General features: G+C 51.2%; 1 protein-coding gene and 1 long non-coding RNA gene across 3 annotated transcripts in view; one reads left to right on the forward strand and one right to left on the reverse strand.

Moving 5' to 3' along the window:
• The window catches only part of DNHD1 (dynein heavy chain domain 1), a 67,175-nt gene that overhangs the window by 7,143 nt on the left and 47,707 nt on the right, over positions 1-12,325 (reverse strand). Inside the window, 9 exon segments of the mRNA XM_089915223.1 lie at positions 2,614-3,067; positions 3,283-3,714; positions 3,840-4,022; positions 4,272-4,421; positions 8,129-8,231; positions 8,306-8,510; positions 8,709-8,917; positions 9,094-10,693; positions 11,834-12,122. Of these exon segments, the coding sequence (XP_089771349.1) occupies positions 2,614-3,067; positions 3,283-3,714; positions 3,840-4,022; positions 4,272-4,421; positions 8,129-8,231; positions 8,306-8,510; positions 8,709-8,917; positions 9,094-10,693; positions 11,834-12,122 (3,625 nt within the window).
• Positions 1,476-12,325, forward strand: part of LOC111169179 (uncharacterized) — a 53,769-nt gene continuing 42,919 nt past the window's right edge. For both annotated transcript variants that reach the window (XR_016393823.1, XR_016393824.1), the window contains exon 1: positions 1,476-11,957. This is a non-coding gene — a long non-coding RNA (uncharacterized LOC111169179). The remainder of the gene's footprint in view (positions 11,958-12,325) is intronic.

Genomic DNA, 12,325 nt, shown 5'->3' on the forward strand with positions numbered 1-12,325 from the left:
AGTTACCACAAACTTAGCTAAAAACAACACCCCATTTATTATCTCTCACTTCAGTAGCTTAGAAGCCTGATCAGGCACTCTGCTCAGAGTTAACACTGGGCGAAAATCAAGGCTAAAATTGGGCTTCCCTGGTGGCGCAGTGGTTAAGAATCCGCCTGCCAGTGCAGGGGACACGGGTTCGAGCCCTGGTTTGGGAGGATCCCACATGCCGCGGAGCAACTAAGGCCGTGTGCCACAACTACTGAGCCTGCGCTCTAGAGCCCGCAAGCCTAGAGCCCATGCTCTGCAACAAGCGAAGCCACCGCAACGAGAATCCCGCGCACTACAACAAAGAGTAGCCCCCGCTCTCTGCAGCTAGAGAAAGCCCACGTGCAGCAACAAAGACTCAACTCAGCCAAAAATAAATAATTTTTTTAAAAAAAGGCTAAAATCACTGGGGCTGCAGTGCTCATCTGGGACTTGCGTGCTCTTCCAGGCTTACTATTTTGGAGTTTTTTGTTTGTTTTTGTTGTTTTATTGAAGTATAGCTTATTTACAATGTTGTGATAGTTTCAGGTGTACAGCAAAGTGATTCAGATATATATATATATATATACACGTACATATATACGTATATATATATATTTATTCTTTTTCAGATTCTTTTCTATTATAGCTTATTATAAGATATTGAATATAATTCCCTGTGCTATACTGTAGGTCCTTGTTGTTTATCTATTTTATATATAGTGGTGTGTATCTGTTAATCCCAAACTCCTAATTTATCCTCCCCGTTCCTTCCCCTTTGGTAACCATAACTTTGTTTTCTATGTCTATATGTCTATTTCTGTTTTGTAAATAAGTTTGTTTGTATGTTTTTTTATTGATTCCACATATAAGTGATGTCACATGGTATTTGTCTTTGACTTGCTTCACTTAGTATGATAGCTTCACTTAGTATGATAATCTCTAGGTCCATCCATGTTGCTGCAAATGACATTATTTGTGCATGTATATATATATACACACACACACACACACACACACACACACACACCACATCTTCTTTATCTGTCGATGGACATTTAGGTTGCTTCCATGTCTTGTCTATTGTAAATAGTGCTGCTATGCATACTGGGGTGCATATATCTTTTCAACAAGGGATTAATATCCAAAACATACAAACAGCTCATATAGCTCAATATCAAAAAACAAACAAACAAAAAACAGGGACTTCCCTGGTGGAGCAGTGGTTAAGAATCTGCCTGCCAATGCGGGGGACACGGGTTCAAGCCCTGGTCCAGGAAGATCCCACATGCCATGGAGCAACTAAGCCCATGCGCCACAACTACTGAGCCTGTGCTCTAGAGCCCGCGAGCCACAACTAGTATAGTTGTGCAGAGTTCTTGAGGAGAGGCATTTTATATATATATATATATATATGTATATATATATATATATATATTTTTTTTTTTTTTTTTTTGGCCATACGCAGGCCTCTCACTGTTGCGGCCTCTCCCGTTGTGGAGCACAGGCTCCGGACGCGCAGGCCCAGCGGCCATGGCTCACGGGCCCAACCGCTCCGCGGCATGTGGGATCCTCCCGGACTGGGGCACGAACCCGTGTCCCCTGCACCGGCAGGCGGACTCTCAAGCACTGTGCCACCAGGGAAGCCCATGACTAATGTTTTTGAGAACTTATTATGTATTAGGCACTGTGTGAACTCTTTTTTCATGAATTATCTTACTTAATACTCACAACAATTTATGAGATGGGTATAATTAAGACCCTGATTTTATTGGCAAATAAACTTGGGCTTAGAGAGGTTAAATACCTTGCCTGGGTCACACAGCTAGCAAAGGACAGATATTTGACCCAGATAGTCTGCTTATAGAGCCCCTGTTACAGACAAATTTATTATACACCTTCTATTCTAGATGTCTATTGTTCTCACCAGTACAACCCTCAGCCCCTTCTTCTGGGAAATAAACACTCTCCCTTCCCCTAGGAAATGCTCCCTCCGATGCTCTACCCAGATGGGTCCCTGATCCAAGCAGGACCAATAGAAATATTTCCCCAGAATTCCTGAACATTGGATACATTCGGGTAGTAAAGCTCCGAGTTGTAGTTCAAGTTTCTAATAGTGCTGAGCAGATCAGGATGCGGAAGATCATGGTCAGCCACGTAGATTCAGAATCACTGCAATATGGGCCCCAAAATGTAAATGTGACCTAATTTATTAATATCATGTTGGCTGGGGACTTCCCTGGTGGTCCAGTGGGTAAGACTCCGTGCTCCCAATGCAGGGGGCCCGGGTTCGATCCCTGGTCAGGCGACTAGACCCCGCACGCATGCCGCAGCTAAGAGTCTGCGTGCTGCAACTAAAAGATCCTGCGTGCCGCAACTAAAGATCCCGCATGCTGCAACCGAGACCCGGCAGAGCCAAAATAAATAAATGACTATTTTTTAAAAATATCATGTTGGCTGATGAAATCTGGGATACCCTGGCCATAAAAATTTAGTGTCTTCATTATGAAAGGGAAGAGCACATGTGGCTGAGAGTGTTGGGCGGCTCAGACACCCAAGATGCACTGTGTTTACTCTCCCTGGCCTTACCTCTGCCTTTGGTGGGACCTGTGGCCAAGCATCCAGTCTCTTCTAGAGGCAGTGGATTCAGCCAGATGAGGGCCTGGTTGCTGGGGTCAAGCAGCAGGGGCCAACGGCAACTGAAGTAGTGAGTGTAACTTCGCAGAAGCAGGCCTGCCAGGCGGGCTGACTTTGCCTGGGGCTTCAGGTCTCGGTCCCACTGTAACTGTTCCGATTCAGAGCTCAGCAAGGCCAGAAGGCTGAAGGGAGAGCGTGTGGAGAGCAGGGCTTTCTTTGGTGGCGTGATGACAGATTTCTGCATCTGCTTCAGTGCCTGTGCCACGTCATCTGGGCCCAGCGGCTCCTCACAGCCCCTGCAGAGAGCCAGCCACTTGCCGAGTAGCTCCTGGCGCCGCATTGGTGGGAAGGGACCCAGGTAGCTGATGGCAGCTGAACACAAGACAGCATCTCCGAACACAGTCGTGCAGTGCCCCTTCAACTTCTGGTGTGGAAGGGAAGACCAGAGGGTGTGTAGGCCGGCGGGGACGGTAGAGGCAGAGGGTCTGGCAGAGAGGGAGTAAGGCAGGGTGTGGAGGAAAGCGTGGCAAGGAGGGCAGAGTGGGACAGAGGAAGGCAGTGAGGGCACGGGGGGAGCAGAGGACTGGGACTGTGGTGCAGAAATGAACTTTAGGGGGCAGCCTAGGAGGGGCTGGCTACCTGGAGCTCTGTAGTCCAGGAGTGCATGGGCGTGAGCAGTGCAGCTTTGATGGGCCACTTGTGATGATGGCCACGCCGAGCCTGACCGAGTTTCTCTGCCACGTGCTTGTGGGAAGCCTGGGCATCTTCCAGCTTCTTGGCCAGGGCCAAACTGTACGCTAGGATCTCCTGGGCCTGGAACTGGTACTGGCCCAGGCGGGCCTGCTCCCGAGCCAGTGTCGCCTCCGCCTGCTGCAACAGCAGGCCCGTGGGCAGTCCTCGGCGCTGTGCCAGCCCGTAGTCCAGAACGGCCCAGAGCCAGGCTGCCAGCCGTGCTGCAGGCGTGCTCACTGCTCGCAAGGCTGCATCGCTCATGCCTGGGGCTTTCAGGGCCAGGTTTAACTTTATCATCTCTGAGTCCGTCATCTTCTCCTTAGGGAAGAACACCAGCTCCTGGGGGAGTGTGTGTTAAGAAGGGTGGGGGACGACATAGGTGCTCTGAACCTTGCCCCACAGCCTTGCCAAGTCTCCCCTCCATGCCTCCACTATCCTCCTCCATTGCGCCCCACATTCCCTACCTGATAAAAGTCCTCAGTGCATAACAGCTGCTTGGCACTGGCCCAGCCTGTTTCGCGGTGGAAGAGGTCACACAGAGCATCGGTCACCTGGACCACAGATTCTGGTGGCACTCGATAGCTCCGTATCTCCTCAAAGTCAGCCACCTGTAGCTGGCTCAGGGGTCCCAGGAATGCCTTGCCCATCTGAATGAGGAGAGATGGGCTCTTGAAGTGAGCTCCCAGAAAGTCCTCTTTCTTCAATGTATTTCCAGGAGGGATCATCTTCTCCTAGGGTCCCCAAAGGGACCATACCCCAAGCCATCTTATTACCTTTACCCCCTCCCCCAGGAGACTTCATGACAAGTCAACCCATCCTCTCCTCTGGGCATCCTGTGAGGGGTTGTCCTCTTCCAAGAGAGGAGCAGTGCAGGGCAGGCAGCAGGAAGAGCCCACCTGCTCCAGGAAAGCCTCATGCTGAGCCCGCAGGGCATCCCGCTGCTTGGTCAGGTTCTCAATGAGGTTCTCCTGCTGCCGACACTCTGCCAGCTGCCGCTTGTGCAGAAGCTTGTTTTGGTCTAGCTGCTGATGCAGTCTGCCGAGGCTCTGTGAACAGACTTCAGGCTCTGTAGCTCTAGATCCCGGGCCAGGTGGGAATACCCCAAGGGAAGACCCCATGGGCTTGGACTCAGGCATACTCCTCACTCGATAGTCAGGGTGACCAAGTTGAACTCCAAATAGGCCACAGATACATGCTGAGCTCTGAAAGTGTCATTTTCTTATCTGTGAGTTATACATCTAGTAATGCAGCCCCAAGTGGGTGGGTGCTTCTCCTGACCTACCATACAGGCCCAGGAAATCTGAATCCAAAGCCTACACACTTAACCACTGGGCTACACTCTTCATCTTACTTGACCCATTAGTGGCATTTGCCACAGAAGGCAGCTCCTCCCTCTTGAACATTCTCCTCCCTTGACTTTCATGAGCCCACGTTCTTCTTTGGCTTTCTCCAACTTCTGTGGCTGCTCGTTCTCAGTCTCTTCCTGTGCCATCCCTTAAATATTTCTCAGAAATGTTTTCAGGGCCCCCTTCTCTTCTCAGCCTACACTTCTGGGCATCCTCCTTAATCTCATGTCTCTGATTACCACTTATACCTTAACAACTTCCAAATCTGTATATCTAGCCAGATTCTTTCCCAAGACTCACACCCCCGTATCCATCTGCTTAGTGGGAATCTCCTCTTTGGTGTCTCACAGGCCCCCAGACTGCACGTGTCCAGAAGTGAACGTATTAGCTGTGCCTCGTCGGATCTCTTGCAATCTTACTCATCTGTTCATGTGTTCTTTTCTCAGAGAACTGTGCCAAAGTACCTGGAAGTTTCCCAAGGAAGAAACCTAATTGTTACCCTGACTCCATCTCTTCTAGTCCCCCAAACCCAACCCATCTTCAAGGCCTTTTTGTTCCACCTCCTAAACGTCTCTCGTATCTACTCCCATCCCCAACGCCATCATTCGCGCCCATGCTCTCTCACTCCTGACCTTCTGCACTGGCTTCCTAACTCCTACTCCCATCCTCTAACTGGCTTTTCATGCTGCAGCCTAATTGGTTTTCTCAAAGCCAAATATCATATCATCAGGTCCCTTAACACTTGCCACTTTTTTCATTTGGTTTACAATGCCTCCATGACCAGGAGGCCTCTACTCATCTTTCCAACCTCATTTCCTTTTCCTCTCCCAGCACTCTGCTCTCCAGCCATTCCTGACTTTCAGCTCCTCCAACGTGACACACATCCTCTTGCCTGTGGGCCTTTGCACCTGCTGTTACTTCAGCCTGTGACACTCTTCCCAAACCCTTTTATACGTAATCTTACCTAACCTTCAGGTATTGACCTTGATACTTCATTCATTTGTTTACATATTTAAGGAATGCTTTTGAACACCTGCCATGTTCTACACGTGCCTCTGTGTTACATACTGTGTGGCACTGTGCTTTCTCTAGAAAGTCTTTCTTGATACTTCAGAGCACCCTGGACTTGCTCTGTCATAACACACTGTTTTGTAATCGCCTGCATGAGCCTATATCTTCCAGTAAACTAGGCACCACCTAGGCAAAGGCAGTGTCTTATCTTTCTTATTAGGAGGCAATCTAATACATGATAACATTTATCGGGCTCTTGCTATGTGCCGGCACTTTGAAGTGCTTTACATGTAAGATCTCATTTAATTCTCATCCTAACCTCTCTGGATCTGAGTTTTCTCATCTGTAAAACGCAAGAAAGGATGGCCTCCTTAGAAAAGTTGAGGCGAAAATTCTGTCTACCTATCTAGATGTAAGCATAGATGTAGACACGGACAAAAATATTAATGAGTGCTCGGACAAAAAGTATGGAGTTCAATTAAGTTTTTTGAGTACAGTAATAAATAAATGAACCAACTGAATATGAGAGGGAAAAGAGATGGAGGGGCCCAGAATGACTCCTGGGATTTAGCTTAAATGACTAAGTGGATGGTGGTGCCATTTCCTGAGGTAGACAATGTTGAAAGAAGTACACACCATTATGGCTGTTGAGTGAATGCCCCTGAGACTATGAAAATCTCATATCCAGATTTGGGGGTTCTTATGTTGCGCTCTGATGCAACTGACCCAGGGGTCAAAGAATAATAACACCCCTAAGCCATATCAACAATTCCTGGTATTATCCATTTTGGGAAAACGTAAGGCCCAAGACACGAAACTGGAATTTGGAAAACATGGGAAAGAGGACTCCTGTCCATCTATGAACTTCTCAATTTTTTTGCATCTCAACTGAGTCTTCATGTTTAATCTAAGCTAGTGATCCTCTGTGGCTGATGGTAGGCGGGCACCAGTACTATGAGGACTGCACAGGACATATGTGGAGTAGATACATGTACTTGGACACAATGTAAGCCATGCCCCTGGAGTTGCACAACACTGGATGACAGCCCTGAGGGCACCCATCAGAAGAGGCAGGTTAGGCATTGGGAGCTGGAAGCCCTGAAAGTCCAATAGAAAGTAACTCAGATTATCTGCTCATAAGCTGATCACTAGTTTACTTCACTGTAGTTATCCCTGAAACTTCATCAAAAAGTCTTGCGTAGGGCTTCCCTGGTGGCGCAGTGGTTGAGAGTCTGCCTGCCAATGCAGGGGACACGGGTTCGTGCCCTGGTCCGGGAAGATCCCACATGCCGTGGAGCGGCTGGGCCCGTGAACCATGGCTGCTGGGCCTGTGCGTCCGGAGCCTGTGCTCCGCAAAGGGAGAGGCCACAACAGTGAGAGGCCCGTGTACCGCAAAAAAAAAAAAAAATCTTGTGTAGCAGGAAGGAAAAAGAAAATGCAATTTCAGAATTCCTCTTATTAAAAACAAAAGAAAAAGTCTCTTTACTTTAGGAAAACACTATTAACTAAGAGTGTTTGACTACAGAAGGTGTGATGACCCCATTGCTACCAGTTTTAGCCAGATATGAGCGGTTTGTTTATTCAAAGAAGAAAATTGCTCTGTATAAGAAAGCAACAGGATTTAGGGTTTGGACCAGAAAGAAAAATCTCTTATTACATGAGCACTGTATTTGGGGAGCTCTAAAGGGAAAGTGGGGTGGCTGAATAGCATTGTGGAACAGTATTGTGGAGATGGGAGGAGGATAGAAAAGTTCGTCACTAGCAAACGCCCTGTAGAGGAAGGTGACAGAGAAAAATTCAGGACACTGAGGTCTAGTATGCCATTTAATCTCTTTCTGGCTCTGTTCTAGAATGTAAATGGCCCCCACAGCCATCTCCCATCCGCTGTACATAACAGTATATATTTTAATATATACAGTATATATATTTGTATATTTGGTGCTTTTGTGGAAGGAAGCCGTGCAGGGACAAAGCAGCATGGGAAGAGAGGACAGCTACAGGAGGTGTGCCAACTAGCAGTGATAGAGAATCCAGGAGAAGAGGATTACAATGAGAGGGGACCATAAGGATGTGATCCTGCCCCATCCCCAATGGGGATCTCTGGAGAGCTTGGGGAGCATACTGAAATTCACACAGTCAAGGTACTAGGGACAACAAGAAGCGGACACTTGGATTTCACGTGTTTAGAGGAACCAGCCCGATCTCAGCTGCGCCATGGGGAACTTTGAGCCTGAGCTCTAAAGGAGGAGGTGGCAGGAACTAGAGACATCCCCTGGGGAAAGGGGGACTCTCAGGAGACAAGAACTAAGGTTCAGTCTGTATGGTTCCTCCGAAGTCCCCGTTTGGGCTCCCACTTTGACCCTGCTGCGCATGCCTCAAAATCCTCTCCCCTTTACCTTGCGGGAGTCTTTCAGCTGCTGCTCCAAGCTGACGACCAGGTTGGCGTGGGCACCGTGCTGCTCAGTCAGCATCCTCAGATTTCCCAGGGCATCCTGGATCCTGAAGACACAGCGTGCCAGTGAGTGGCCCTGAGGGAGCAGAAGGAGGTACGGGGAGGGAATGGGGCCACTCACCGCTGGGCCTTGTTCTTAGTCTGCAGGGTCATCTGTCGCTGCAGCAGCACGAAGTTGTCCAGGAAGTCCAGGAAGGTCTTGGGGGTGACGAGAGGCAATTCCGGGCACAGGTGCCCGTGGTAGCTGGCAGCCGAAAGGTGGATGAGAGCCATGGATTTGGCCACACTGGGAATTGAGGCCTGAAGGTCTGGGCACTTCAAGAAGTCTGCAACAGGCATGGCTTTAGCCTGGACTTGTGAGTTCGTAGGGGAAGAAATGACAGAGACCCTCTCCTGGCTCAGGAAGGAGGGCAGAAAAGGTGAAGGGGGCTCAACTAGGTTCTGGAGAGAGAGACTGACCTAAGTAATAATCCTCTTTAGAACCTGGTCAAGATGAGTGGCAAGGACAGGTAAAAAGGGCTCACCGTCATCAAGGGGTGGGCTCTGAGCCCCCTCCAGATGGTGCTGGGCCACACTGACCAGGGAATCTTGGTCCCAGGGTTCGTAGCAGTCGGTGCTGGCGATGGCCAGTTGAAGGAGCCTCAGGAAAAGGGTGGAAGGCAGCTGTTTGTGGGCCTGGTCATCTCCGATCAGGATGAACATGTGCAGGTGGCTGCACACCTGCTGGTAGAACCTGTGGGGCAGGAGCTCAGATACCGTCCTCCCCTTTATCCCTGTTTGCCCCACCTGACACCTCAGCCCTGCTCTCTGTGTCCTCACAGCAGCCCTTAGGTTGTGTGGGGGATTTGGGCCTTTGGCCAGGGTGGGGCAAGGGCAGAGCAGCCCCTAGCTTGGGGTTCTTGGCCTCACCTCTGCAACAGCATTTCCTTCTTGACGTTCTGCCTGACACTAAGGTTGTCCCTGGGGAGATGTTCTTCAATGTTGTCCAGATCTGCCTCTGTGTACTGGTCAGGGAACCTGCCTGAGGTTGCCAGGGCCAGCAGGCGATGAAGGGTAGTGAGATCCACACCCTTGGGCACCAGCAGGGCCACTGGCTGGCCTAACACGCCAGCATGCCAGCTGGCATCCCGCAGACACTGGAGAACGGCCTCCTCTGATCCACGTGGCAGATGGAAGAGGCGGGCCTGACAAATGCTAGCAGCCAGAGTGACGGCAGTACGGCGCCCAGTCCCCTGAGCCCCCGAGAGCAACAGGCCATGCTGCCTGGGCCTGGCTAGCACCCGGACCAGGCGGGCCACATGCTGGGCCATCGAGCGGCACCGGGCCAGGTGGGGGCTCAGCTTCAGCTGGGCAGCTGACGTGGCCAGCTGCTCCTCCAGGCTCACCCACTGCCGTTCCAGGTACAGGTTGGAGCTCTCCGAGCTGGACCGCAGTGTCAGTTCCTGACTGAAGACCAGGTCTGAGGGATTTTCCTGGGGGCAGAGCAGTAGCACCGGGAGCAACAGGGGGGAGATCATGTCTACCTGGCTTGTCTTCTGCCACCAGTTCTTGGCTCTGTTATTCAGCTGGAGTTTGCAGCTGGAGGTCCTTGTGCCTTCCTCCTGGCTTATCTTCTGACTTAGGCTCCCTGTGGCCACCCTCTTTACTGGTGCTCTGGACGGCGCTGAATCATTGGACACGGAGCCTGTGCAGACCTGCAGGCCGTACGGGTCCTCGTCCTCCTCGGTCTCACTGCCGCTGTTGCTCAGGTTCCCCCACTGGGCCAGCTCCCCTTCGGACTCCACTCCAGGCACCTGCTCTTCCCCCTCCTCCTCCTCGTAGCCCTTGCCCAGGCTCGGGGGCGCTGGCCCACAGCAGAAAACATTCTGAGCTACGTCTAGGAGCAGGTTGGCACAGAAGGAGCGTTCCCCGGGGCTGCCCAACTGGTCACAAAAGGTTCTCTGTGCCTCATGCAACCAAAGACGCACTATGTTGCACGTGGCCATCGTGACTGCCAGGCGGGTGCCGCATAGGCCGGATACCCGGCGCAGGTGCTCCTGGTGGTTGGGACAATCCACAAAAGCCCGGGAGCCCACCCTGCTGGGCAGCAGCTGCAGGCTGCCTAGCAGCTGGCTTACAGAGTGCAGGGAGAAGCGGTAGTGTGGGCGGAGGGGTGAGGGCAGAAAGCACTTGCGCACCGCCTCCCAGGCCTCCACCGACGCCTGGACCAGGGCTCTTGCTAGAACACTCTCCCGCTCCACAGAGGGGAAGCTTTCGAGCCAGGCCTGGATGCTGGGCACGTGCCTGCTCAGCAGCGTGGCCAGGGTCACGCTGCCCAGGGCCAGCACGGTGAAGAGCCGAGAGAGGCGTGGGCACAGCGGGAGCTCGCAGAAGCCTGGCACTGTGGCAGTGGCAAGGAAGTTGACTATAGGCTGCAGCGTCTGCACTTCCAAGGTGCTGTGGGCGTACACGGTGCCGTCTAGGGCCTGGCGCAGAGTCTCCAACACTGGCTGACAGCTCTTCTCTGGGTCTGTGGGCCGTGAAGAATAACAGAGAGAACAGGCGTAAGTCCGCATGACAGTGTCACCCCACTCTTCCTCTCCCTGCCTCACTGGGTCTGCTCCTGGCACACACGGGGTTCTAAGGAATTTTATGCATCTGGTGTGTTGGGACTTGGTAAGTTCTTCTCTCTCCCTTGCACTCTCCTTAGGAGTGAGTGACTTTTTTCCCCCTCTTCTGCCCCAAATCCTACCTCTAAGACTAATTACATATCCCTTAACTGAAGGTTAATGAGTAGGAAGGTTTGGAAACCGAGACTGGTGGAAACATGCTCAGCGTGGGATGGAAGAGGCAGGCTAGTAAACGTACAGTCATAAAACCATATTTGTCATAGATTTTGTACAGAGCACAGGACGAGGCCCAGACTTCCTGGAGGAGATACTGCCTGAGATTATTTGTAAAGAATAAGTAGGATTTAGCTAGATAAACGCAGGAGAGAAGGCCGAGAGGATGGCGATCCCAGAGGCTAGAGGAAGCCTAACTTATTGGATGCCTGCGTTACAAAGTCGAATCCAGTTAGAGGACAGAGCATATAAATCTACAGAAGAAAGACTCATCACAAGAAACCTTGAAGAGCATTTGCCAGAGCTCCCGGTAAGGACTGCCTGAACCAGGGAAGATGGAATGGAAATAGGTGGAGAGGTTTGAGAGATACTTGGGAGGCAAAATTAAGACACATGGTGACTGGATATTGGTGAGGGAGGGGAAGATGTCAACAAGATTTCTGGCTACAGGGACTGGATGGATGGTGGTACCAGGTACTGAGAGGGCACATGGGAGCAGGGTTTTGGGGGAGAATGATGAGTTCAGAGTTGGATCTGTGGTGTCAGTGGGACAACCAGGTAGAGATACATAGCAGACTGTTAGATAAACAGATCTGGTGCTTAGAAGAGGGTCTTGGAGATGGAGATTTAGCAGTCAGAGCATAGAGATGGTGGATGAGGCCATGCAAAGGACAGGATTATTCAGGGAGCGTACGTAGACTGAGAAGATATTAAGAATGGAACACTGAAGTTTGGTCTGTAGGTATATGTTTGAGAGTCGAATATTGCTAGGGCTTTTCCAGTCTCAAGAGACGACAATGACACCTTCCCTCCTCCCAGCTCCTCACCAGAAGCAGCCAGGTGCAGATCTTCCAGCAGGAAGAGGAGAAAGCCTTTGGAATCCACGTGCCGCCCAGGCCACAGGCTGGCTTGTGATTGGCCCTGGACCCCCCGGCTCAGCAGGAGGCGAAGGTGGGTGGGACTGACGGCAGGGTGGATGGGGCTGGACACGTAAGGGTGCTGTGGCTCCACTAGCACCTCCACAAAGGCTGACTTCCCCGTGGCTGCCTCTCCAGCCAGCAGCACCGGGTGTCCCTCTGACAGAAGCAGGTCCACCACGTACAAGAGCCGTTCGGTCTACAGGACAGGAGCAGGGCTTACTGTGGCAGCTCCAGGTTAGCACAGTAATCTAGCCGAAAGTAAAGGTCTAGGAATCTTGTATTAAAGCTGTATTTGCAGAACACTGCATGCATTCTGGAGACTGTGAAAACATTTCAAGGAACGGGAGCAGGTAGGCCTAGGACATGGACCGCCCCAGGATATCTCTTTGAGCCCCAGCC

Source organism: Delphinapterus leucas, chromosome 7 (genome assembly GCF_059928025.1).
Source record: "Delphinapterus leucas isolate spDelLeu-1000000601 "Yukka" chromosome 7, BTC_Dleu_Yukka2, whole genome shotgun sequence".
Lineage (NCBI taxonomy): Eukaryota > Metazoa > Chordata > Mammalia > Artiodactyla > Monodontidae > Delphinapterus > Delphinapterus leucas.